General features: G+C 48.6%; 6 protein-coding genes across 6 annotated transcripts; 4 read left to right on the top strand and 2 right to left on the bottom strand.

Annotated features, from left to right (window-relative positions):
- Positions 1 to 1,613: 1,613 nt before the first annotated feature.
- Positions 1,614 to 2,841, top strand: GPI8 (glycosylphosphatidylinositol anchor biosynthesis; the record flags this gene model as incomplete). Its single annotated transcript, XM_044856379.1, has 2 exons — positions 1,614 to 2,146; positions 2,199 to 2,841. The coding sequence occupies 2 exons, from the start codon at positions 1,614 to 1,616 to the stop codon at positions 2,839 to 2,841; spliced, it is 1,176 nt and encodes a 391-aa protein (XP_044703692.1).
- A 434-nt stretch (positions 2,842 to 3,275) lies between these two features.
- FPOAC1_012013 (uncharacterized protein) lies at positions 3,276 to 5,758 on the top strand (the record flags this gene model as incomplete). Its single annotated transcript, XM_044856378.1, has 7 exons — positions 3,276 to 3,290; positions 3,436 to 4,227; positions 4,274 to 4,531; positions 4,580 to 4,760; positions 4,807 to 5,466; positions 5,522 to 5,696; positions 5,752 to 5,758. The coding sequence occupies 7 exons, from the start codon at positions 3,276 to 3,278 to the stop codon at positions 5,756 to 5,758; spliced, it is 2,088 nt and encodes a 695-aa protein (XP_044703691.1).
- Positions 5,759 to 7,639: 1,881 nt separating this feature from the next.
- On the top strand, positions 7,640 to 9,351 carry FPOAC1_012012 (uncharacterized protein; the record flags this gene model as incomplete). The annotated part of the gene is made up of 3 exons (XM_044856377.1): positions 7,640 to 7,883; positions 8,091 to 8,910; positions 8,961 to 9,351. 3 exons carry the CDS (start codon positions 7,640 to 7,642, stop codon positions 9,349 to 9,351), a joined length of 1,455 nt encoding a protein of 484 aa, XP_044703690.1.
- A 1,837-nt stretch (positions 9,352 to 11,188) lies between these two features.
- On the top strand, positions 11,189 to 19,565 carry FPOAC1_012011 (uncharacterized protein; the record flags this gene model as incomplete). The annotated part of the gene is made up of 5 exons (XM_044856376.1): positions 11,189 to 11,807; positions 11,861 to 17,901; positions 17,954 to 18,009; positions 18,724 to 18,779; positions 18,865 to 19,565. The coding sequence occupies 5 exons, from the start codon at positions 11,189 to 11,191 to the stop codon at positions 19,563 to 19,565; spliced, it is 7,473 nt and encodes a 2,490-aa protein (XP_044703689.1).
- Positions 19,566 to 20,394: 829 nt separating this feature from the next.
- On the bottom strand, positions 20,395 to 21,506 carry FPOAC1_012010 (uncharacterized protein; the record flags this gene model as incomplete). Its single annotated transcript, XM_044856375.1, has 2 exons — positions 20,395 to 21,161; positions 21,347 to 21,506. The coding sequence occupies 2 exons, from the start codon at positions 21,504 to 21,506 to the stop codon at positions 20,395 to 20,397; spliced, it is 927 nt and encodes a 308-aa protein (XP_044703688.1).
- A 4,119-nt stretch (positions 21,507 to 25,625) lies between these two features.
- Positions 25,626 to 26,549, bottom strand: FPOAC1_012009 (uncharacterized protein; the record flags this gene model as incomplete). The annotated part of the gene is made up of 3 exons (XM_044856374.1): positions 25,626 to 25,825; positions 25,879 to 26,088; positions 26,150 to 26,549. The coding sequence occupies 3 exons, from the start codon at positions 26,547 to 26,549 to the stop codon at positions 25,626 to 25,628; spliced, it is 810 nt and encodes a 269-aa protein (XP_044703687.1).
- Positions 26,550 to 27,594: the final 1,045 nt, after the last annotated feature.

The raw sequence follows: 27,594 nt of genomic DNA, 5'->3' as shown, positions 1-27,594 counted from the left end.
TACCTGTAGTCTACAGTACAGCTAAACAATTACGCATACAGTACTTAATCCCTGGCCCTGGCCCTGGGGCTGTCAATGTCATGTCAGTGCATGGGTTAAAGTAGCGGCTATAAACTGCAAGTGGATCAACACACGCCATTAGGCCCTCCATAAAAACACGACTCGAGTCTCCAAATATTTCTTTCATGTGATTGTAGTTTTATATGTACCTTTTCCGTCTCCGGTTACGGCCCTCATTTGTCACTAGAAGAACCATTTATTATATTCTTCTTCCGTCCACCTGACGACGATGCATGACTGGCGTCTATGGAGCCATGGTCCATCCTCATAAAGACATTGGCTCTTTGGTTGTAGCATAGCTCCAACTGACTGATTAATATTAACTCGATTTGGTTTCTCATTCTCATCCACCGCATCGTCATGGTGGAGTCGCTGTAGGGTCCTCTTTTTCTTTTCCGTGTTCCTCTCCTTCAAGCCTTTTTTGTTCATTCTTCCATGTAAATCCTTTGCGCTACTGCACATAACTTAGTAATTAAGTACAGATTGCTGTTGTCCCTATCTCTTGTACCGAGAGAAAGAAAAATCCCATTCCCATCATGACCCTCAGGAGGAGTAAGACAAGAAGGGGATTATGGGTCTTCTCTTTTGCCCGGCACAAGACAAGTCATTGTCAGGACAGTCGGTCTAAGATAATGGCCTGCAATGTCAAAATAATGGCCAGTAAATTTGTTCAAATGTACTTTGCATTTCGTGCACCTTCGCTCTCACTCGCGTTCCACATGTCAGCCGGTAGATATCAAAATAGCCTTAATACAACTCTATTGTCATCATGTAATAATACTTCCAAGATGTCAGAGCAAAAGTGACATGGAGTGTACTTTGTCAGCTTACAGAGGCCAATGTTTTCTCATCAACGCTTAATAATAACGATTATTGGGCATGTGTCAAACAATTGTTTTACCCAGAGCCATATATGTCTGCCGTACTAAATGTCAGAGCATATCTTACTGTTAGTCGAACCATTTCAGATACCCTCATCAAACATCACATGGTACCAACAAAACTTAATCCCCAACTATTTAACAACCCCAGCTCTGGTCCTGGAAAGGAGAGATCAAAGCTCTGTCAGTTTCTGGATCTACACATCCCAAGCTTCTCTTGAAATTGAGGTGAATCACAAAGGCTTACAAAGGTAAAGAGAGGTCTACCGTGTGACCCGATTAGGAGATTTAGTGCCTCCAATTAGTACAAGCGCCAGGGGTGCTGGACCGTCGGTTCGGGCACTAGACGCCGAAAACTCCGGGTCCAGATCTGGTAAGATCCTGGGTGAGGCTAGGTGTTCCCTCTTGGTGACGTTGATCCGAAAAGGGATATCATCAAACTGATGGAATTCATGGTCCATCATCGCCGCTTCTCAGATTTGTAAGCCTGAGAGAGCATCTCTCAGCAAACTTCAACTTGATTCAATTGCCAGTGGCCAGTTGATATGATATTTGTCGCATCCGGCCTCTAATAATCTCACTCATTAACTATTAGTACCTACCTACTCAACCACACTCCCTTGTCAATCATTAATTTCCTTTCATCTCATCGCATCGTATCGCATCCCCGCCATGAAGCTCTCCGACTTCCGATTCCAGGCCCTCGTTGCAGCGGCTCTGTTCGCAACAGCCGCTTTCGCCGAACATACCAGCAACTGGGCGGTTCTGGTCTGCACATCGCGGTTCTGGTTCAACTACCGCCACCTCGCCAATGTCCTCTCCATGTACCGAACTGTCAAGCGTCTCGGTATTCCCGACTCCCAGATCATTCTCATGCTTCCCGATGATATGGCTTGTAACCCTCGCAATGCCTTCCCCGGAACCGTCTACAGCAACTCCGATCGCGCCGTCGATCTCTACGGCGACAACATCGAGGTGGATTACCGTGGCTATGAGGTCACTGTCGAGAACTTCATTCGCCTCTTGACTGATCGTGTTGGCGCCGAGATGCCTCGAAGCAAGCGCCTCCTTACCGATGATCGAAGCAACATCCTGGTTTACATGACGGGTCATGGTGGAAATGAGTTTCTCAAGTTTCAGGACGCTGAGGAAATTGGCGCGTTCGATCTTGCCAACGCCTTTGAGGAGATGTGGGAGAAGAAGAGGTGCGTGATGGTTACAATGCCACTGCTGATCCAGTACTAACATTTCCCTCAGATACCATGAGATTCTCTTCATGATCGACACTTGCCAGGCGAACACCATGTACAGCAGACTATACTCCCCCAACATTATCGCCACAGGTTCCTCCAAACTCGACCAATCATCATACTCGCACCACGCCGACAACGACGTCGGAGTCGCTGTTATTGACCGATACACATATTACAACCTGGAATTTCTTGAGAACAACGTCAAGGACCTCAACAGTCAGAAGACAGTCGGCGAACTGTTTGACAGCTACGATTACAGCAAGATCCACTCACATGCAGGCGTCCGATACGACCTATTCCCCGGTGGCGAAGAAAACGCCCGCAGCCGTCTTATCACAGACTTTTTTGGCAACATCCAGAACGTAGAGGTCGACCGCAGCGGAAACCTGACTCTTGAAGAGGATCTCCTGGCGCTCAGCAAGAAGATTGCTGCATTGCAACAAAGAGAGGCAGATGCTAGCAAGAAAGAAGCTAGAGAGAAAGTCTCCACACAGGCACCTGCTAGTGCCCCGACTGGGTCTGCCAGAAAGATACAAAAACCAAAGGCTTTGACAGATGATAACTGGTGGACCAAGAAGGTCGTTGGCGCAACGGCGCTTGCAGGCTGCGGGCTTCTATGGGCCTTGGGATCCTTCCTTGAGGGTTAAATGCTGTAACCGAATGAGTATTGTTATGACTCTATACTTTTGGCATGAGAAACAGGGAGAACGGCGTCTTTAAAAGGAATGATATATTTATGCTTTCATATTGATACCATATTTGATAATTTTAAAGGTCAGTATTGGATAACATCCTCATAAGCTTCTCTCCAAATGTGTCTCAGTAATAAAAAGGAATGACTTGGGCATTTAGACGTGGGCAGCGGTTTTGATGCGGTTGGTGAAGATATTCTCGGTGCCTTAGTCAGCAATGTTTTGGTGTTGAACATTTCGCACTTTTACATTTGAACAGTATTTCAGTTTTGCGTTATCGCAAACTGGCATTCTGCAAGATCAATCGTTTTCGAGAAAGCGACAGGAGTTCCATTCTTCCAGTTTGTCAGTCGTGACTTTCCCTTCGAAAATTATTGACATTAGCCACCATGGAGAAATCAAAGGTAAGATAATACCAATACTTTACACGATGCTCCCTGTAGAGGATCTGGTTGTCAATAAGTCAGAGGGAGCAAGAGTGAATATTTTGGAATATATTTCTGAATGATTGGGATTTTAAACCTACATACTGACCACTCTTGTCTCCAGACGAGGCCTCTCAAAACTATCCATCTCAAGTCGCGTCCACTTACAACACATGCCCTGGCATGGTCTTGCGACGCTGAACTTGCTGTCTCAACAGACGATACAATTTACATATTTCTACCAGAGTACCCTAGGAGCGGGGGTCCAGATGACGCAGCGGAAGATGAAGAGTTACAAAGCCAGTATACGCTTTCCTACCGCGCCTCGGGCTTGATCCGTCCAGATCCAACGATCAACGCTCAGCTTTGTTCTTTTTCGGGCATCAGAGTGGCAGGGCCACCAGCTAATGATGAGAACTGGTTTCCCGGCGTTGGAAGTGGCCTAGTCACTGGCTCAGGTGCTCCCATCTGCCAGATTGTGAGATTAGAATGGTCGCCAAATGGGCTTGGATGCAACCTCCGGCCCATCCTGACGGCGCTTTCTACAAGTGGATGCATCTATGTGATCGGAGAACATATCGACCGACAATCTGCCATGATTGCAGGCATGCGATCCAGAAGTTTCAAGGCGTGGAAGACACTTTGGGGTCTTGGGGCTCAACTTCCGCTGCCAGATACTAATGAGGAGGATGGTTACCGGAATATGAATGAGCGTATCCAGTCCTTCTCATGGGCCAAGGAAATTGATACAGGCAGGGGCTTATTAGCATACTGCAACGATGTGGAAGACGTTGTTATTATGGCAGTGCAACTCTTCTCTCGGCAAAAAGAGATCGATCCTGCTAGTGAAGAAACCATATGGGACATCCAGGAAGTCAATCGGTTCGATGGCAAAGGCCGGCATACCAAAGAAGATGTAAGCTATTCTAGGCCTGGTTGGGAAAGCTTCTAACCCGGAACAGGCTGTGGATATCACAGATCCAGATTACGTCCCTTACGGAAGCGCCTTCTCCCTCAAATGGAGTCCTTGGTTCAGAGGTGAAGGTAAACGTATATCTATACTCGCGTATCTATCCAAGAACCATGTCGGATTCCGGAGAGTCGCCATCCTCGATAATTGGGAAAGGGGTCAATCGCCACAGGTTGAAGTCGAGAGCACAGATGCGACAGCTATCTGTATGTTTCTTTCTACAGACGCATACGTTGAGTGGCAGGATCAGGTAAAAGACTTCTGATACGGGAGGGTTCCGTTGCTGACTTGACTCTAGATCATCTACGATGGTGATAAGCCTACAGCTCGAGGAGTAATTGCCACGCCCTTCGATGTGAAGCCATTCCAGGTTTCCCTTGTGGCCAGTGCTGAGGGGCCATCTGAACCCCATTATACTTGGGAGTGCTCGACGACATATCCCGAGGAGAGCGAAGTGGCCTCATCGAATCCCATCACAGGTATGACAACAATAAGTACTCACGGCTATAGCTCACACTATCTTAGGATTGATGATTCACGATCAGGGTCATGTAATGGGAGGATCCGTTCCAAACTATTCTATAGTCAGGTTATCGGCGACTATAAGTAATCAAGATTGGTTTCAAACAAATCTCCCTACCGAGAGGGCCTCAGTGCCAAAATGGGCGGTAAGGATCCGACGACAAACAACGAGACTGGTACCCAGAGCAACTGCCCTGGAGGGCATAGACTCTGACTCGGATGACTCAGAAGATGATATGATGGAGGAGGATACATCACAGCTACAAGTTCCAGAAGCGAGGTACCGCATCTGGGGTCTGGCGCATTCGCCTGGTGGTGGGACAACGGCAGTGCTTGTGTCACGCTACAGTACTCTTCACCCAGAAAGAAGAGCGCTGTGCAAGCTGATGTTTTCTCGAAGAGATGAAGAGCGCGGGGAGGAGGCTGGCACAATTGCGCCAACGAGACAACTGACGACTGAAGGGCAAGTATGGGAGTGGATGTATGGGAACGGCCCTGAAGTTCTCGGAACTACTTCCACGAGCAAGATCTCACCAGAGATGCATAACACACCCCTAAGGGAGCAGTTCAAGGACATTGCGGCACACCAACACTGTGTTTTCTGCGATTCAGCGCTACGATTGGAAGAGGATGTAGCCAAGTGTGAGAATGACCATTTGTTTGGTAAGTTAAGCATCCGACTCTCTCCAAACCCCATCCTTCTGACGATATTGAATAGCTCGTTGCGCCTCAACAGGCCTCGCTATCATGGCTCCAGATATATCAAGAATATGCGCTGTTTGTGAGCTGCGATGTCTTAAAGTTGCAGAGTTGACTCGTGTTGCTGTCGAGAATTTTGGGCCAGGAACGAGGATAGAATCTTCTGGAGAAGTTTGCGGTGGATGTGGAGGAAAGTTTGTGGCCTAACCACTCTAGTGGGCAGCAGAAGAGTTAACCTTTGGACTTGAGAGAATAAAAATAAATAGCCTAAGAAGTATAGTCTAAGTAGCATAAAGTAGGTATTATAAAGTCAAATTTGATATCAAAGAAGCCCGAAGCTAAAGGCTTAATATAAATTATCTAATTATACAACCTTTAAACTCTAGCCCCCTCTATAAGATTTGCCATTTTAACAGGTTAACGTGATTAAGGTTATTCTTATGACATAGCTAATCGAGACTTGGCCCCTTATCGTGATGCGGTCTTCATTTATGTTGCACATCTTTGTGTCATGTTACTCTCTGCATCGCTGCTCTTCTTACACTGATTCGGAATACTCGCACCCTTGACAAAGTATGACAGTTCCTTTCCGAAATGAACTTACGATCAACGTCCATAGAGGTCATACTATTGTACCGTTAGACTTGGCTTCTCAGACAAATGTTGATCCTGTCTTTTGCAGTTGATCAAGCTGATATTTACCGACAACCAGATCCAGTTACTGACTACTAAATCATGCCTGCTAAAACTGCCGACGTTAGTATTGGTCACACACCTTCCCAAGGTAAGGAAGGGGAACTTGATTAACCACTTCCTTTGTGAGCTTGCTCCAAGTACCTCTATATAGCTTTCCTTTGTTTGATCTTTTGAAAGCTTTTTTCTTTCATTTCTCAAGTTTGAAACCAGGAGCTCTCAAGCCTATTCTGGTCATCATAGAATCCTAATCATACTTACAAAAGGGCAAGATTGAATTATTGTCCAACGTCCATGCAGAACCCACGTGCGGCAAATCTGCCCCACACGATCGTGGGAAACCACGTGCAAGGCTTAGCACCTCAAGAAATCGACACCAGAATAACATAAGGGTAAACAGAAAATGAAACCTGAGACATCAATATACATGTACAAGATAAATTTGATACTCGAATATTCTAGTATCCTCTCATTCAAACACATATTAACCTAATAAGTTGGGAACCTCTGTGGTCCAGGGTAGTTGTTGTATTTGTGACAGGGGTAAGTGGGTATAAACGATACTTGACCCAGCCTGGCTGGCAAGAGAACAACAAACGAAACGAGTAGAATAACTAACCTTCATGAAGAGTTGAGATTTCAATCATTTCATGAAAAAATAAGATGCTCAAAAACAGTAGACTTCGGTAATAAAACAATATTATAGGGCCATAAGGCCATGCTTTTCAATAATTCAATAAAATTAACTTCATATCGAATATAAGCTCTGTAGAAATCATAATAATGTCAGACACTTTCTTCTTCCTTACCCGACAAAATCACCAGGGAAAAAGACGCAACTTATCCTGCCCCGAAACTAACCTTCATATAGGCTTATTGGTGTATGTTTGCCGTTCACATAAGACAAAGCGTAAAAAGCCATCGTGATATGAACTCCTTGCTTAACTGTATGTACCTAGGTAAAGGCAACCAATACTCAGGTAGGTGCGACAACGAGCCCCACACAACCACATCTCAGTCGTCAAAGACGTACTCCAGGTTTCATTTTCATTTCCAATCCTGGAACCAACTGAACCGCGTCCGTACACAAGTGACCAGCCCAGCCTCCCAATCCCACTCCCGCTGCCACTCTCACGCCCACGACTCACGCCCATATTTGATCTGACGTTTCCAGACCAGACCCGTCATTCGTTCACCGAATCGAAACCCGACAGATTGATTGGATCCCATTCGTGTTCCATCAACAACCAACTACAAGCCTGTCCTCGCTCACACACGCGTGCCCGATCCCTCCCACTCCCACTATACGCCGGCTGCTGTCTGCCGCTGTTACAGCATCCATAGGTAGCATAGCATAGCATACTTAGCTCAGCTCAGTCCTGTCCTGTCCAGCCCATCACGCGCTGCCGCCTGAAGCGCTGCACTGACGCCTTTGACGCCCGTCATGTACTCCGCCGGCTACAACTTTGGCAACAATGCTGCTCCCTCTTTCAACAACCCTGCCCCACAGCAGCAATCTGGAGCTCAGCCAGCCGCTCAACAGATGATGTATAACCAGCAGCAGCAGTTCGCCGGTATGGCTCCGCAGGGAGGCTTTAACCCCGGCGCGAATCCTCAAATGATGGCCGGTGGTCCTGGAGGTATGATGCCGAACGCAGGTATGCAACATATGGCTGCCAACGGTCAAAGTAGGTCCAATCTCTATATTCGCACGCGATACTCGATCATACCTCTTAGCACGCGCTTGTCGTGAAAATCATCGTCAACGCCAGAAGCCATTTGACGATGCTGGGATAGTTGCGCGACTGGTAGAGAGCACGGCGCAAACCACTTTCTGACGCGACGCAATACTATCTCATTGTTTCCAGATTTAGTGGCTAACATGTTGCGCATAGTGGCAGGATTCCAGCAGCAATTCCCCGGTAATCCGTACGGCCAAGTCGTTCCCTCCTCGGTCGCTCCCCAAAGCTTCGCGCCAAACTATATGATGGGCGGAGGCATGCAAGGCTTTCCGATGAACCAGGGCGGTATGCCTCAACAACCTCATATGATGCAACGAATGCAACAGCAACAACAGCAGCAACAGCAGGCGCAGGCACAGGCACAGGCACAGGCACAGGCACAGGCGCAACAACAACAACAACAACAACAGCAGCAGCAGCAGCAGCAACAGCAACAGCAAGTTGCCAACGCTGCCAGTATGAGTCAGGTCTCTACTCCGCAGAGACCTCCGAGCGCCGTACAAGGCACACCAAACAATGCCTTGCCATCTCAACAGGGTCAATTCCCAACTCCCCAACCTCCATCTCAGAGCCAAACTCCTACAAACCATCATCAACATCCATCGCAACCTTCACAATTACAGCAGCAACAACCGCAGCAACCACAGGGGCAGATGCAAGGACATGTGCAAGGACAGGTGCAGCAGCAACAACCGCCCTCGGCTGGTTTAACAACACCTCAGACTCCCACTTTCTCCTCAAATCAGGGACAAGCCGTGAACGGCAGCTCATCAGCCGCAGTGCCGCTAAGCCCTGGAACGGAATCTCGAGACAAGGAGCGTTTCGCCTTGCTATTGGACATCAACCACGAACTACTCTACGAATCGATTCAAATCCAGGCGACACAACAGGAGCTGAAGAAGGAAAGTGCTGCGGCTGGAAACCCGGCGGACAAGAAGGAAGAGGAAACACAGTTACAACACGATTATCTCCAGTAAGTCTTTTCGTCTCAAGTCTTGTCAGGTTACTAACAGTACTCTTTAGATGCATGAGGCGATTACAGGCAAACTTGTCTTATATGGCGGCACTTGCAGATCGAAAGCCCGAGGTTAAAGTTCCACCTTGTCCAGCATATCTCAGTGCACCATCCCTAAATCTTTCTACCAAACTCCGAGCTCCAGCCATAGGAGGACCCGAAGGCACCGAGAACAGTATCGACCCAGTGGCAGATCGCGAAGAGCGAAACAATAGCATTAAGGATCTCTACTCAAGATTGCAAGCTGCCTTCCCTGGCTTTGATCCCAAGAAAGAACCCGCTTTCCGTGCGAATACACAGGGTGGACAAAAGCCTGGCAGCTTGATGGGAAACCAGGCCAGTCCCACAACTCAAAGGACACCAAAGATCACAAATATGGGGGCGCCTCCAATGCCATAACTGGACACGGCCAGATTGATTTTTTAAAAAAGATAGCAAGGTGTACATTGATGGGTTATAGACATTTCAGACAAGATTTCTTCCTCTTTGCTGGTTGGGTTGTTGTGTCTCATTCTTCAAAGAATATCATTTACATATTGATTGTTTCAGTATAGGGTTGCTGGCTTGGTTTGAAAGCATTGAAGAATATGAAAGTTGGAATGGGTTAACTACAAAAATAGCGTTACCTGAGAAGCGTTTGTACAACGATGAGCTTGTATTTGTCTGACAGCGGTTATCACTCTTGCATGTCCAAGGACTATATGAAGGAACTAAGGAATGGCTATACAAAATGACCATAGCAAAGACTTCCTCAGCGGTCCAGTTGTCTGAGAACAAAACTGTGAATCTTGATTAATATGATAGTGTAACGTCATCCCAATCCCACCAATCTCATCAGTCATGAACACCAATAAATTAGCGTTTAATTAACAATTCGTCTTCCAACAGTGATATTTCCTTTTAATTGTAAGACATGGCCATGGGTTCGGTGGCACGAGCCTCATTTCATGCACAAAAGCTAACTTGACTACTCCGTACATGCCTAGTAAATAGAAATCTCGGCTTAAATCTTGGGGTACAAAAGCAGACGACCCAAGCACTAGCCCAGAATGACATACTACGTAATGAAATTGACTGAAATTTCATCCTTGAGACTCCAAGTAGTCAAGTTTTTCAATGCATCTGAACGACTCGGGTGAAACTAAGATTCAAAGTGGGCTGGAAGGTAGGCCAGTTAATCCAATGGCAGCACAGTTGGAGCAAAAAAATCTTTTTTTCCCAAGCTGTGGAGGTGGATGATGAGTGGAGTTTTTGAGTTTTAGCCTGTGATGCGGCGCGGCTTTTTCTCACTGCCGCCCTGGGCTCGAGCTTCTGATCTTGGGGGTGGTTGATTGCCGATTTCAGAGAGATTTTGCAGCGCGCAGATTAGGGTTTCACAGTAAAAACAGAACAGAACCTTGTTAACACACACACTCCTTCTGAAGCTTCTGGAACGCTTCGCTGTGTGCTGCATGCAATGCAATGTCGAACATGGCTTTGTCTCGGTGTCACAGACCTTGTCATGACAACTTCATGCCAACGATTGGATCACTCTCCCAGATCAGAGATGGTTATTCCGTTACCGGAGCCATATCAAGCCTCCCCGCCACCTGCCAGCTTCTATTCTTCCCTGAATATCTTGTCGGAGCGGCTAAACCCTGACCGCTGATCTAACAAACCCACTCTCGAGGCTCAAGTCCAACCATCTCTCATGGTCGATCACTCATGATGAAAGGTTGTTGCGCAGCTTGTGGAGAGGCTTGAGAGGTTCGGCCAAGGCATGGCGGGGCATTTTAGTGTCCCTGCAGATATCAATCAAGTGCTATAATTGGGCGCCTTCAGGGAACTGCTTCTGAATTGACCAACCAAATCTCTCGTAAACCCACAGCGGGGAGCACCCTGTAAGACCAGACAATCAAGCCAGGCGATAAAAAAAAAAAGTTTCCCAGGGCCGCTTTCGTCAAGAACCTCTTCTTCTTCTCCCTCCTCCTCCCCAAACCCTCGCTCTTCCAGCATCCTCTTCTTCTGCAACTCTTGCTGAGGCTAATGATTGCGAGGTAGCTTCTGACCTTATCAGGGTAGCTCTGAAAACGAGTTAACTTGCCGGCCCGTCGCTCGCAATCTCCCTGTCCTCCCGCGGCGACCCCTCCACGACGTTTCGTGCCCCGCGTTTATCTGGGTCTTTGGTTGATATCATCACCCAGCGCAGTCCCTTTCTCTCTCTTTTTTGTTTCAATTTTATACCACAAACACCGCAATGGCTTTGGTTCCTCAACCTCCCGCCTCTGCTCGTCAGTTTGGCGCCGAGGACGATGGCCTCGTCTGCCTCGAGCTTGAGGATGGCTCCACCTTCCAAGGTTACAGCTTTGGTGCCCAGAAGAGCATTGCTGGAGAGCTGGTCTTTCAAACGGGTATGGTAGGCTATCCTGAGTCCGTGACGGATCCTTCATACCGCGGTCAGATCCTCGTTATCACTTTCCCCCTCGTCGGAAACTATGGTGTTCCCTCGCGCGAGGCCATGGATGAGCTTTTGGGCGACCTGCCTGCTCACTTCGAGTCTAACCAGATCCACATTGCTGGTCTCGTCACAGCTTCATACGCTGGAGAGGACTTCTCTCACTTCCTCGCCACATCTTCTCTCGGAACATGGCTCAAGGAGCAGGGCGTTCCCGCCATGTACGGCGTCGATACCCGTGCCTTGACCAAGAAGATCCGTGAGAAGGGTAGCATGCTAGGAAAGATGCGCCTTGAGATTCGCGGCCTTACCAACGGCGCCGTCACCAGCCAGGTCGATGGTGCTTTGGCTGCTCTCCCTCTCGACAACTTTGAGCAGGTCGAGTGGGTCAACCCTAACAACAAGAACTTGGTTCAAGAAGGTGAGTCCTCTAGCGTTTTCGTACTTGGAGACGCATGCTCATTATTTATGTAGTGTCCATTAAGGAGCCTAAGCTCTATAAGCCACCTCCGTCGGTCGCCCGTAAGCACCCTTCAGGGCGTACTATCCGTGTTCTGTGCCTCGATGTCGGTATGAAGTTCAACCAGCTGAGGTGCTTCCTCAAGCGTGGTGTCGAAGTCCTCGTGTGCCCCTGGGACTACGATATTGCCAGTGCCATTGACGAGTTCGATGGTCTTTTCCTCTCCAACGGTCCCGGTGACCCCGCTGTTCTCGAGAACACCGTCAAGAATATCGCTTCTGTCCTCGAGAAGAACGAAATCCCCGTCTTTGGTATCTGCTTGGGTCATCAGCTCCTCGCCCGTGCTGCCGGCGCTACCACCAAGAAGATGAAGTTTGGTAACCGCGGTCACAACATTCCTTGCACCAGCATGGTCACTGGCAAGTGTCACATCACTTCTCAGAACCACGGTTTCGCCGTCGATACCGACAGCCTGACCAACGGTTGGAAGGAGCTTTTCGTCAACGCCAACGATGGTAGCAACGAGGGTATCTACCACACTGAGAAGCCTTACTTCAGTGTACAGTTTCACCCCGAGAGCACTCCCGGCCCTCGCGACACCGAGTTCCTCTTTGATGTCTTCATTAACACCATGGCCAACTGTGCCGAGAAGCCTGAGCTTCTCAAGACCCCTGTCCACTTCCCTGGCGGCACCATCGAGGAGAACGAGGCTCTCCACCCTCGCGTCTCTGTCCGTAAGGTCCTGGTGCTTGGCAGTGGTGGTCTCAGCATTGGCCAGGCTGGTGAGTTCGATTACTCTGGTAGTCAGGCTATCAAGGCCTTGAAGGAGGAGGGTATCTACACCGTCCTCATCAACCCCAACATCGCCACTATCCAGACCTCCAAGGGCTTGGCCGACAAGGTTTACTTCCTTCCTGTCAATGCCGACTTTGTCCGAAAGGTCATCCAGTACGAGCGCCCTGATGCCATCTACGTCACCTTCGGTGGACAGACTGCCCTCCAGGTTGGTATCCAGCTCAAGGACGAGTTTGAGTCGCTCGGCGTCAAGGTCCTCGGTACCCCCATTGACACTATCATCACCACCGAGGATCGTGAGCTCTTCGCCCGCAGCATGGACTCTATCGGCGAGAAGTGTGCCAAGTCGGCTTCTGCCAACAACGTCGACGAAGCTATGCACGCCGTCAAGGACATTGGTTTCCCCGTCATTGTGCGTGCCGCCTATGCCCTTGGCGGTCTCGGCAGTGGTTTCGCCAACAATGAGGAAGAGCTTCTCGAGCTCTGCAACAAAGCTTTCGCAGCCAGTCCCCAAGTCCTTATTGAGCGCAGTATGAAGGGCTGGAAGGAGATCGAGTACGAAGTTGTCCGTGATGCTCAGGACAACTGTATCACCGTTTGTAACATGGAGAATTTCGATCCTCTCGGTATTCACACTGGTGACTCTATCGTTGTCGCCCCCTCCCAGACCTTGTCTGACGAGGACTACAACATGCTGCGAACAACAGCTGTCAATGTCATTCGCCACCTTGGCGTTGTCGGAGAGTGTAACATTCAGTATGCCCTGAACCCTTTCTCCCGCGAGTATTGCATTATCGAGGTCAACGCTCGTCTATCTCGATCTTCAGCTCTCGCCTCCAAGGCCACTGGTTACCCTCTGGCCTTTATCGCTGCCAAGCTTGGTCTCGGCATTCCTCTCAAGGAGATCAAGAACTCAGTCACCAAGTCCACCTGTGCCTGCTTCGAACCCTCGCTTGATTACTGTGTGGTCAAGATGCCCCGATGGGATCTCAAGAAGTTCACTCGTGTGTCCACCCAGCTTGGTTCTTCTATGAAGAGTGTTGGTGAGGTCATGAGTATTGGTCGATCATTCGAGGAAGCCATCCAGAAGGCCATCCGTGCCATTGACCCCAACAACCTGGGTTTCAACGATACCGAGGCCCTCATGAGCATTGAGGATGAGCTCCAGACACCCTCTGACCAGCGTCTGTTTGCCATCGCCAACGCTATGCACGAGGGATACACTGTCGACAAGATTTGGGAGCTTACCAAGATCGACAAGTGGTTCCTCACCAAGCTCAAGGGCCTGAGCGACTTCTCCAAGCGCATGACCGGCTACAGCACCACCGACATCACTTCCAGCCCATCCATCCTCCTCCAGGCCAAGCGTCTCGGTTTCAGTGATCGTCAGCTCGCCAAGTTCTGGAGCTCCAACGAGATTGCTGTCCGCCGCATGCGACTTGAGGCTGGCATCCAGCCCTTCGTCAAGCAAATCGATACCGTCGCCGCAGAGTTCCCTGCCTTCACAAACTACCTCTACATGACCTACAATGCCTCGGAGCATGACGTCAGCTTCGAAGATCACGGTGTCATGGTACTGGGTTCTGGTGTTTACCGTATCGGTTCATCAGTCGAATTCGACTGGTGTTCAGTCAGAGCCATCAGAACACTCCGTGCTTCTGGTTTCAAGACAATCATGGTCAATTTCAACCCGGAGACAGTAAGCACAGATTACGACGAAGCAGATAAGCTTTACTTTGAGAACATTCTTCTTGAAACTGTTCTTGATATTTACCAGCTTGAGAACTCAAGTGGTATCTTAGGTGCCATGGGTGGCCAGACCCCTAACAACATTGCCTTGGCTCTGCACCGTGCTGGTGTTAAGGTGCTTGGTACTTCTCCTGAGATGATTGACAACGCTGAGAACCGATACAAGTTCTCTCGTATGTTGGATCGTATTGAGGTTGATCAGCCTACTTGGAAGGAGCTCACAAGCTTTACTGAGGCGCAGGACTTCTGTAACGCTGTTTCATACCCTGTTTTGGTCCGACCTTCTTATGTCCTTTCTGGTGCTGCCATGAACACGGTTTACTCTGAGAAGGACCTGAAGAATTACTTGGACCAAGCTGTTGAGGTTTCTCGAGATCACCCTGTGGTTATTACCAAGTACATTGAGAACGCCAAGGAGATTGAGATGGACGCTGTTGCCAAGGACGGTAAGGTCATTGGTCACTTTGTCTCTGAACACGTCGAGAACGCTGGTGTTCACTCTGGTGATGCTACCCTTATCCTGCCTCCTCAGGATTTAGAGGCTACCACTATTCAGCGTATTGAGGAGGCTACTCGCAAGATTGGTGCCGCTCTCAACGTCACTGGCCCTTTCAACATTCAGTTTATTGCCAAGGACAACGACATCAAGGTCATTGAGTGTAACGTTCGTGCTTCACGTTCGTTCCCCTTCGTGTCCAAGGTCATGGGTGTTGATCTGATCGAGATGGCTACCAAGGCTATTATGGGCCAGCCTTTCCAGGCTTACCCTCCCACTGACCTTGCTCCCAACTGTGTCGGTGTCAAGGTGCCTCAGTTCAGTTTCTCCCGACTCTCTGGTGCTGATCCTGTTCTGGGTGTTGAGATGGCCTCTACTGGTGAGGTTGCTTGTTTCGGCGTTGACAAGAACGAGGCCTACCTCAAGGCTTTGATGTCCACTGGTTTCAAGATACCCAAGAAGAACATCCTACTGTCCATTGGTTCTTACAAGGACAAGCGTGAGATGCTTCCTTCTGTTCAGAAGCTCGAGAAGCTTGGCTACAAGCTGTTTGCCACTTCCGGTACCGCTGATTTCCTTCAGGAGCACGGCGTCCAGTGCCAGTACCTTGAGGTTCTTGGCAAGGAGGAGGACCGTAGCTCCGAATTCTCGCTCACTCAGCATCTGGCCAAGAACACCATCGATCTGTACATCAACTTGCCTTCCAACAACAAGTACCGCCGCCCTGCCAACTACATGAGTAAGGGTTACCAGACTCGTCGTATGGCTGTTGATTACCAGATTCCTCTTGTCACCAACGTCAAGAACGCCAAGATCCTCGTCGAGGCCATTGCCCGCCACTTTGAGCTTGAGGTCTCCAAGCGCGACTACCAGACCAGCCACCGAACCATTGTTCTGCCTGGTCTTATCAACGTTGCTGCTTTCGTTCCTGGTATTGCTTCTGCCAACAGCGACGATATCCAGACCGTCACCAAGGCGTCCATCTCTGCCGGTTTCAGCATGATCCGAGTTATGCCTCTGGGTGTCGATGGTGCCATCACTGATGCCATCACTCTCAACACTGCCCAGCAGAATAGCCGACGAGGTGGTTACTGCGACTATAACTTCTCTGTCGCTGCTACCTCAGACAATGCTGACCAGATTAGCCACGTCACTGGCGAGGTTGGGTCTCTCTTCATTCCTTTCAACCACCTCTCTGGTAACATCAGCAAGGTCGCTGCTGTCACCGCTCACTTCGACTCTTGGCCCACTCACAAGCCAATTGTCACTGATGCCAAGCTGACCGACCTGGCCTCCATCCTCTTGCTCGCCAGCCTTCACAACCGTCGCATCCACGTCACTTCGGTTACCAACAAGGACGACATCAAGCTGATTGCTCTCAGCAAGGCCAAGGGTCTCCAGGTTACTTGTGATGTTTCCATCTACTCGCTCTACCTCTCTCGCGACGAGTACCCAGAGTGCGAGCGTCTTCCTACCGCTGTTGATCAGAAGGCTCTTTGGGCGCACTTGTCCACCATCGATGTCTTTTCCATTGGCAGTCTCCCTTACCGCCTGGCTACTTCGCTCGGACACAAGGGCGATCCTCACATGGGTATTTACGACGCTCTGCCTCTTCTCCTGACCTCTGTCGCTGAGGGCCGCCTGACTGTCGACGACATCAAGGACCGTCTTTACACCAACCCCATGGAGATCTTTGAGCTCCACGAACAGTCTGGAACCACCATTGAGGCTGAGATTGACCGCCCTTACAACTTGGCTCCTGGCAACTTCTGGTCTCCTTTCGAGGGTCGCCTCATGCGCGGCTCTATTCAGCGAGTCACTTTCCAGAACACTACCGTCTGCCTCGACGGTGAGGTCCTGAAGGTCTCGCCGCAGGGCAAGGACATGTCTTCGCACATTGCTCCTCCCATGTCGCCTCCCGTCAAGCCTACCACCTCGATTGCCCAGGCCACAGACTCCCCACGAGATCGTCGACTTTCTCTGCTGGGTAACTTCCAGCCTCTGAACCGCCTGCGTGGTGTGGATTCTGGTGCTGGTGCCACTTTGCCTTTGCCTGCTCGTGATGCTGCCCCTGTTGACGAGCTCGCCCCCGGTCTGCAGCTCCAGCCTATGGTCAGCTCCTCGCTCCAGCAGCTTCTGGCTCGACCTTCGTCGTTCAAGAACACTCACGTTCTGTCCGTCAAGGCCTACAGCCGAGCTGATCTCCATCTGCTCTTCACTGTTGCGCAGGAGATGCGTCTTGGTGTGCAGCGTGAGGGTGTCTTGAATATTCTCCGAGGTCGCGTGTTGACCACACTCTTCTACGAGCCTTCTACCCGTACCTCGGCGTCGTTCGATGCTGCCATGCAGCGTCTTGGTGGCCGCACCATCGCCATCTCCACCTCTCACTCTTCTGTCCAGAAGGGCGAGACCCTCCAGGATACCCTCCGAACTCTGGCTTGTTATGGTGATGCCGTTGTACTCCGCCACCCCGAGGAGACCAGCGTCCACGTTGCCGAGAAGTACAGCCCTGTCCCTGTCATCAACGGTGGCAATGGAAGCAAGGAGCACCCTACCCAGGCTTTCCTTGATCTCTTCACCATCCGTGAGGAGTTGGGTACCGTCCAGGGGTTGACCATCACCTTCCTTGGTGACCTTCTCTATGGCCGACCTGTGCACTCTCTTGTGTACCTGCTCCGTCACTACCAGGTTCAGGTCCAGCTTGTTGCTCCCAAGTCCTTGGCTCTGCCTCCCAAGGTCCGAGAGCAGCTCGTCGCTTCTGGCCAACTTCTCTGTGAGTCTGAGACTTTTACTCCTGAGATCCTGGCTCGCAGTGATGTCCTGTACTGCACACGTGTACAGCGCGAGCGCTTCCCCAGTGAGGAGGAGTACCAGCAGGTCAAGAACTCTTACCGCGTGGACAACGCTTCGCTCAAGCATGCCAAGAGCTCTTGCATTGTCATGCACCCCCTTCCTCGCAACGAAGAAGTTGCTGAGGAGGTTGACTTTGACCAGAGGGCTGCGTACTTCCGACAGGTAAGCATACCTTTCAAGTCTTATTGATCATATTCGCTAACATGTTTCTTAGATGCGCTATGGCCTTTACTGCCGCATGGCTTTGTTGGCGCTGGTTATGGCTGATTCGTAAATTTATATGACGGCTGGGTTTGGAAAAGTTTCATGACAGGATCATTCTGTTTCATTTGGGTTGGGAATTTGTAATATTTGCTTTTTGAAAGCCGGATAGAAAATTGCGTGCGTTATAGCAAGCATTCCGGATTATGACCGTGAACGATCTTTGATGTATAGAATGTGTAAACGCGACTCACGTCGTTGCGTATGATTTATGTACGTTATGTATATTATATGTATGTATGTCGTATACGTATCGTATACGTTTATTTAATGTTATTACTTAATTACTTTATCTGTGCGTCCCGTCTGTTCTGTGTCGTGTGTTGTGTTTGTTTGTGTTTTGTCTCTGTAACACTATGGAACAATTGTTTGTTTGTTTGTTTGTAGCTTCATGGTGGCTATTATGGGATACTACTATCCTACCTATGCTTGTCTGAGTCAGACCTGTTGGTCACAGTTCTTGCATCTTCTTTCTGTTCCTGCATTTCCAATGTCACCTTACAAAAATATTAAGTTAAGTGAGGACCTTTCGAAGATGTCATGACTCCACTGCATACCGCGCAGTACGTACCTTTTTCCCTCTTAAACATCCCATCTCATCGTATGCCTCAGAGTTCATCTGTGAGTCAACCCAATCCGATCGCATGATCTTTCCCGGAGAACAGACTCAGACTCATATATAAATCAATCAATGCGTCTACTGTTACTAAACATCAGTGCTAGATTCTTTTCCACTGCTAAAATGGCTCTTCATTCAGCAGACACCTCGAAGCTCATCTGTACGTGGTAGTATTCTTACCCCTCCGAAGTGACAGTGATGGTGGTGACTCTTCTTCACTTTGACTCTTGGCTAACATTTCATAGTCGCCCCTGCGGGTCATCAAGCTACAGGCCAGGCAGAGCAGTTCACAAAGGGTACTCTCGTACGCTCTCAGCTTAACCCGGAGTCTCCTATCCCTCAGTTCCACGCTTGGTTCTCGCGCGCTCAGGAAGACGATTCTGGCGTCCAACACCCAGAATCATGCACGCTCTCCACTGCTTCTCTCCCTTCGGGTCGCATCTCATCTCGCACTGTTTATCTCAAGGAGCTTGATAACCGAGGATTCGTCATCTATACTAACCTCGGCACCTCACGCAAGTCAGCAGACATAGCGTCCAATCCACGCGCAGCAATGCTCTTCTTTTGGGAAGCTCTGCAACGCCAGGTTCATATTGAGGGACGTGTGGAGAGGATTTCCAAGGAGGAGAGCCAGAAGTATTACGACACGCGCGCGAGAGGAAGCAGGATCGGTGCGTGGGCTAGCAAACAGAGTCAAGTGCTTGAACCGCAGGGTGAAGATGATGATGGACGCAAACAGCTGGAGGGGTGGGTGAAGGAAGTTGAGCAGCGATTTGAAGGGCAGGAGAAGATTCCCGTGCCCGACTTCTGGGGCGGGTTGAGGATCATTCCCGATAGGATTGAGTTTTGGCAGGGAAGAGAGAGCAGACTTCACGATCGGTTTGTGTATGAGAAGGATGAGGGATCCGAGTCGAAAGAATGGAAGTTGAAAAGGTTGAGTCCTTAAGCAAGGCCACTCTGTTTACTCGTCATAAAAGACGTAGCTGGGGAAAACAGTGAAATGATTCATTTAAATCAATGTGTTAGCCGAAAATTGTCCCATCATTAGAGCCTTTGAAGACAGTATCTTGGGAAGTACACCGACATCTACATTGTGCTTCAAGATATTAACACAACATAATAGATTAGATATAATTTCAGAGCTGGCATCAATTGCCGGGCAAACGACCCCTAGCATAATCTAGTGATTTATCGAAATCATATCGCGAGCTTTGAGCTGCGGTGAACCTTGAATGAGACATCGGCAGCAAGGAGGTGGAGCTTCGTGAGGAATGTTGGCACAATATCCATATCGCCTGATATTGACATTGGAACGTGCGCCAAGAGCGGGAGAGAAGTAGAGAGGGGCGGACCCGAGTGCCATTTATAGAACATTACAATATGTATTGATCGACTAGAATATACGGAAAGGGGTATGTGTAATTCTAGCCTCCTTGCTCCTTGGTTGCTATATCCATCCATCCATCCTTGCCATGCCATGCCATGCCTAGCTAGGCCTGCGCCAATGAAAACGGCCAATGCCATAAACTTGTTCCTTGACAATAGAAACTCAAATGTTCGTATGTCCGTGGTAGAATGCCATTTTCGCCCTCCCGATTAGGGTGTGTAAAAGTAAAAGTAAAAAAAAGGGACTGATTCCCAAAACGACACACAATATCATGTGTATGCGTATATCACCGGATCAAGTCCAAATCCACAAACAATCGCTAAATGAGTTGGTATCCACGGTAACGCCTCGTTAATGCCCAAAGTCAGAAAACGCCCTTCTTCCTTTTTCATTCATCTTGTGCCTGGTAATGGTTGAAGTAGTCGTTGCAAAGCCCTGATGGTTGCGGGGTAGTCGCATGGTTGACCTCGGCTGTTGGAGTATCGACTGGAGTGAGAGAGAGGCCCAGTCCCAAGACTGCTGATCCTGAGCCGAGAGTCTTTGAACGAGAGTGACTCGGCATGTAGTGGTTGATGGCAGCGCCATCGTCGCTCTCCTCGTCGCTGTCCATGGGCATGTACTCGTTGAGTTCCCAGTCGGGTTGCTGCTGAGCAGCGAGTTGCATGTCCACCATGGCATCCGTCAGACAATCGTCCTCGCAAAGGGGCAAGATGCGGTAGTTGAGATTCTCCATGATGCATCGCTCCGTGGCATTGAGCTGCTGATGAGACCACATTCCGCGTCCCCACACCTTGCAATAATACTGAGAAGCATCCTGAGGATCCTCTGTGAATTTAACAGCAATGACAAGGGCTGCTAGGATGATGATCTCTGGGTTGACTGAGTCGATGTGAAGCTGTTGTCGCTGAGGCATGATGGGTGCGGCGGGAAGAGTGTGTCGCTTAGATGTAGGAGAGAAGTAGTCGGATAACAGAGGGCAAGAGAGGCGCCAGCGACGGGCGAAGCGGGAATCGAGACTGTCGAGGATGCATACTGCAAGAGCAACAGTTTCGATTGGGAGGTTGGCTCGGCTCAAGATGGCTTGAACGAGAGGGATCGAGGCCATGGCCAATGAGGCGGATGATGGAATGAGGTTGACGAGGTGAATAGCCGGGCCTGTATAAAAGGTTAGTATTGTGAAAAATGTGGAATATCAGATGCATTGCATTGCGTGGCATGACATGACATGACATGACAAGACACAACAGGCGATGCGTATACAACGTGATGCTCATGGCATACAACATTGATCGATCTCGTGCCTGCATGCTCTGCTTTGCAACCTAAAGAAGCAAACTTACCTCTAAATCGAGGCATCAATGGTTCTCCATCATCGAGAGTCGTTCGTGGTGACTGGGCGGCGGATGAGTTGCGAGAGCTCGGTGGTGGTGTAGGTAGGTTGGAGAGAGGTCGATAGGTGAAGTAGCCTTCAAAGCGGCAGTTCTTGTCGTTTTCGGTCATGATGGGCTCGTTTCCCAGCTTCATATCTCGGTTCATCTTTTTTTTTCTTGTTTCGTTTATTGGCAGTAAGATGCAATGTTTGATCGTCCAATGTTTAGGTCTAAGCAATTCCAAAGGCCCTTTCTCATGATTTGGCGTGTACGTATAGACGTATAAATGTGTGTGAGAGCGTGAGAGAGAGAGAGAGAGAGAAGATGGAATAAACTCGTCTGTCTACGAAATACTCTTAAATATTTAAGAGAGATGTAATCACGCGAGCACACACACACACACGTCAAGCCACGACTGCATAAAAAGTTTAAGATGCAGATGTAGAAGTAGTTGGATGGAAGATGGGAGGGGGGAGAAGAGGAAAGTTATATATCCCCCCAAAGCTGAGCCAGATACAGTAACTTGAACGTGCTGTACTGTAACTTACTAGGTAGGTAGCTAGCAGGCAAGCAAATATAGGCCAAGACCCACGGCAAGGAGAATGAATGGGCCCGTTCACCGCGAGAAGTAAGGCTGAGCATTCTACTAAACCAGGATCCCGCTCAAAGACAGTCGGGATTAACCCCCCAAGAAGTTGCAGTTTCTCTGTCGTGTTGTACTATGTAGCGGTGGAGGAGCTTTTAGGAGGCGGCTGCTAGGTGTGGTGGATGTCCAGTACTAGGACAGGGGGTGACCAAGGGGACTCAGGGGGGGACCCAGGCACCTGAGCTAGGCTTGGCTCAGTTACTGCACGGCGGCTTTATTCTAGCTTAGTACCTACCTACCTAGCCAACAAATGGTGGAACCCGGGCATCCTTGGTTTTTGGTCTTTACCTAGGTACCTACCTAGTCTTTGGTCTTTGAAGAAGGGCCTTGGTTGATTGACTCTGAGTGAAAGAAGCTTGCATCCCAAGACGGCGGCTGAGATGCCAAAAAAAAGGTATGATACGGATTGTGGCGCTTTCAGGTACCGTATCATGTAGATCCCTCGTTTTCTTTTATTTGATGTCTACCTAGGTAGGTATCTATCTGTCTAGTGTTCTTTTTCTTGGCTTCCATGGTTCAGCTTTTTTTTTTCGGGGCCGCCCGTATAAAGTACGACAGACTTTACATACTTTATTTTTGGTGCACAACCATGGATGGAATGAAGTTTGGACTCCCCGGGCGTGGCGGAGAGTGGACCTTGGAAATAGTGGACATGAATGAGCCTTTTGTTTGTTTGTTTGGATACAACATACCTACGTATGCACGATATCGATCAGTTAAAATGGCGATTTCATCAGTCCCTGAAGCTTGTGGTCAGAAATACCTAACCACCAGTCAAGGCGTTTCCGACTTTACAGCCCCTGAAATGGTGGGTTTGGCTGCTTAGGTACTTCCCTTATTAATAAAACCCACCTCAGCTGAAAGCCACATCAACTGTAATTGCTGATGACAGAAGACCTCCATACCTTAGTACCTATGAGGCTTGGGCAGCTCATCCGGGCATGGTACCCAACGGTTCGCTAGTAACTATGTAATGCTTTGGACAAAGTCCTTGTCGCGTGGCTGACAACCAAATCAGGGAATTTGCGATCTACAACAAATCGTTTGATAATTGTGTGTCTCCCCAGAGCAGAGCCACAAGGTGGTCTGCCCTTATTAAGATACAAGCTGCGGCGCTATAGGCAGCGATGTGCGGCTTTCGGTTCCTGACTAGTCAAGAGATACATTGTTCATACGTCAACGATATGTCTCCAAATAACATGAATGACGAAACTTTGTCGTTCGATGCCGTTTCCTTGGCTTTTGTGAAGCAATCAGATCCGCCATGGGAGAAATTAGGACAGTCACATCAAACATAGATCTTCAAGCCCAGCACACCACACCCACTGGACTGGTTAACCTCATCAATAACAACAGTCTAGTAGTACATAGTAGTGCCTCGGGAATCCCAGGTCTCATGAGCACCTCAAAATGCACATGCAAGCCTCCAACACGTGAAACTGCTGCTAGTTGGCCCTTCTTCATGACTGCCGTACAGCTCAGCTCAGCCTTAAGCCTCTGGCACATACATACAGTGCCGGGAACCTTATTCGGGTCATTGGGCTGTGTTGCATCCAAAACCCAATCCTCTTCAGCTCTATGTATTTTGAACGAGATAATTAACTAGACTAGATCGTGGTCTATCTAATTATGTTACAAAAGACTGGGGGCTCGGCTCACTGTCGCTCAATCGACATCATTCGTCCGAGACAGACGCCACGGGTAAGCGTTTTCTTTTCATGGGTCAGTCGTAGCCCATGCACGGCATATTGGGGCACACATCATCATATCATTCATGGGCTTGCTTTTTTTTATTCCCCCTCCCTCCACAACAGTCGGAATGTGGGCATTTTTTTTTAACTTGATGGTTCTACACGACGGGCTTTGTCCTGCACAGAGTCGCGTGCTCCTCCTCCACTGAGTTGGCCGACAGATGATGGATGGCTTATGCCGAGCTCATCGCCGAGAAAGACCCCTTTTTCTCACTCACTTCGCTTGTTTTAGCATAGCCAACAATGACAAGACAAGATCGTCGTCATCCCTGAGTACCCATGTTGGAATCCGGACTTGGCGCAGTCCTACAAAGTCCGTATTTTTTTTTGGTCTTCTTATTTGGTATCCGCGGACACGACACGGACGATGTCTGCGGTCTAATAAACTTGACGCCGCTGCGGCTCATTTGTGGTCTGGGAGCCTAGAAGCTTTGATGCTCGAGAGGCTTGGTGATTTAGCCTAGCGGGCTTGATGTATGTATGTAGGTAATAATACATCATTCATTAGCGGCTGACAAGGAGCAAGACCCTCGACAGGACGGACCTACAATGCCTGCATTTGCAAGGGACAGCTGGCTTGGGATCTGACTGCGATCTCATTCATCAAATGCATAGATATCCGACCACTATCAAGACGATTCATGTGCGGGTAATTTTAATTCTCTGTTGGTTTGATTTGATTTAAAAAGAGAATCATAATCATCGTCAGCCAAGCTATCGAACAAGCCGGACCTCTTCTAAACTGGTCGCTAAGCTTTATCAAGTCTTGTAAGCGCGAAATGGCCGGTTAGCCGCACAGGGTCTAACTAATTAAAATAAAATACATACATACCCTTGCGACGGGCATGCTGGCTGATCTGACATTTTGATGTCGATTTCATCTCACCGCTTGAACACCATCCTCGCTCGGCCTTGTCATTTCATGATGGGACTTTGGTTACCACCTCGTGCCTGCATCTTGGCATGTCGTATGATGGGAGGTGGAATAAGCCGCAGTTGAGAAAAGCTTATTATTCTTCAGCTGAAAAAGATGTGAAACAAATGAGTGACATCTTGAGGATGCAGCGTGCACAATACATATGTACACGCTCGTTGATGGGATGCCAACTCCCTAATTTCCTTTGCGAGTCAGACTCAGTCCAGACCGCATGTCGTCAAATGTGTGCAGTATCCCAAGTACATACTAATGTTACGGCCATCTAGATAGTTGGTAAAAAGCGCGGAATATCTGCAGTGAGTGATCCGAGTTCGTGATGAGTTGACATTTGCGGGGTCGTCGATCTGGTGGGTGATCTCTTGCTCCATCGAATGGTACCAACAAGAGCGTGGGGTGCATCAACAGCGGATCACTGGAAATCTTGAGCTGGTTACCTTAGTACCTTGGTAGGTTACCTGGGTTAGGTCAACGTTTGGGTGCATCTGCAGGTGATGGAACACTATACTGAATGCATGGAAAGCTCACAACTTTGCTTCACCACGACCACAACAAGTGATTCAGAATATTTAAAGAGAATCTCCAAAGGGTAATTCGTAGCGGGCTAATAATACATGTCATCCTTGCCAAAGTCCTGTGTCGGGCGAGTCAGTTTGGATAGCCTATGCCAGAGGAGTCCATCCGTCGATATCTTCAGCATCGACTCCTGGGCAGCCTGCTTCGAGAAGCCTGACGAGAACCTCGCAGTATCATCGTGCACTAACCCACGATATCAAATTTCTGTTTTCGTTATCCATGTTCATCTTGTCAATTCTTGGGTTTGCAAGTAGTATTTCAACCACATCAGTACAACCGTTCCATACTGCCCACAAGAGAGGCGATCTCCCTTTGTTGTCTTTTGCATTTATGTCGATGCGATCATGGCCAAGTCGAGACGTCTTCTTGATCCCAAAAGTCGCCTTCAAACCCGCCCAGATCTGGCTCGCCAGGGAGATCTGTTTCTTCTGCAATGGCCAAAGTAGATGAGCCATTTGTTGGAAAGAAATCGTATGTGAAATCATCAAGAAGAAGTATTGAGGGTATGGCAGTCAGATAGCGATGATATATCTCGGCCAGGCCTTTAGGAATGCTAGATATATCTTCTAGGATTCTCTATTTGACATAAGTAGACTCTTCTCTATCGATGCAAGAACGAGGCGAATCCATAGGAAAGTTCGATTGGCTTTACACGTTATCGCTTCACATAGAAAGTTCTTGATATCGTCTGAGAATTGTCCATTGAGAGAAATTTCATTGATTCTCTCTTGGATGACCTGAAGGTCTTGAATGTCGCCAGTCTGGTCATCGTCGATTGATATTTGTGATTGAAGCCCATTTTTGGCTTTTGGCATAGGATTGGTGAAGAAATGGTCGGCTCATGATAAGAAATTTGATCCTGCTACCACTCTTCATCGATTGAGAAGAGTCGGCGAGCATGCCGGATATCGAGACGAGCAACTGATGGCATGATGCCCTCTCACACTCATCGAGTGCGTCTATGATATCACAGAGATATCCAGTTTTGGGATCCTTTGTAATTCTGAGAAAAACACGCCAGGTCGAGGCGAAAGACTGGATGATACTTGACTCTTCTTTTTCGAACGCTGAACGAATGCATTTAACCAGCAAGCGATGGCGGTCAACGATCTGGAGGATAAGGCCAATGCGTACCGCTCTCGCATCCGCCTGCTTGTGCTTGTGCTTGTGCTTGTGCTTGTTCTTGTTCTGGTACAAATAGATGAGGACATTCCGAGACTTGTTGCAAGCATAGTCGAGGTATTGGGCTAATGAGTAAGACAGCATGGTCTTGCCACAGCCTGGATGACCTGTAAGCCACAGGAGAGCATTGTCACTGTCCCTGATTTTGTTACCAAAGCATTGGTGGACGGCCCCAGACACAAGATGTTGCTTTCTGGGTTCTTGATACCTCTGATTCATCTAGCTGGTTTCTGCCCTTGGAGAAGGAGGAAACATAATCACAAACCCTGAAGCACCCTCAACAGAAGATATGTGCTAACCGGTTTGGGGAATCTGCATCAATCTCGAGTGAATCGTTGATGAATCTTCTTGAGTGAATACTTGTTTCCATCTATTCCTTAGTTTACTGCAATCGCCAGAAGACGATGGGAATTCTACTCGGTGACCAAAACAATGTATCCCCAGAGGTATTCGATTGATGTGGGCGTTCCTCAAAGTTTAATAGATTGTATCCCCAGAGGTATAATAGTACCTTATTAGGAATCAATAGGTCTTGGCCTACAATTGACTAGCTTCAGCTCACGGCATTAACGCCTCGTCGGCTGATACCTGTACTGCATCACGATCAGTACATGCATGCAATGCAGTCAGACTTGCCAATTATCAAAATGCGCCTTTCACCACTATGAGGTAATGAATGCATTATTGTATTGTCAATAGACTGTTTCCCCAGGAAATCGTCTTTGCAAAGGTCACATACTTTACTAGGTAAGTATACTCACATCTGCTGTATAGCTCTTAAATCTTGAGAAATAAAAACCAAAGCTTGATAAAATACAGAGAAACATGCTCTGAATTCATGTTAGGGAAAACGCCATGTCTTGAAATCCGAATACGTGCTTCAGCATTGCTTGGCCGATCTAGACAAGGCGATGTAACCCTCTCTATTTACCATCCCCATGACATGACACTCAAGCAAAGTAGAAGCTCCTCAAGAAGTACAAATTAAACAATCATTTGATATACATTTGCATCCTTCACCGATAATTTTCTTTTCTCAAATGCTCATTGTTGGTGACCGATATCCAGTTTTGTCACTAACTACCTACTACGCCTTGTATCTTGACGCCTCAACTTAAATTACCTAATC

Source organism: Fusarium poae, chromosome 4 (assembly GCF_019609905.1).
Source record: "Fusarium poae strain DAOMC 252244 chromosome 4, whole genome shotgun sequence".
Taxonomy (NCBI): domain Eukaryota; kingdom Fungi; phylum Ascomycota; class Sordariomycetes; order Hypocreales; family Nectriaceae; genus Fusarium; species Fusarium poae.
This window is presented reverse-complemented; position numbering and strand designations above follow the sequence as displayed.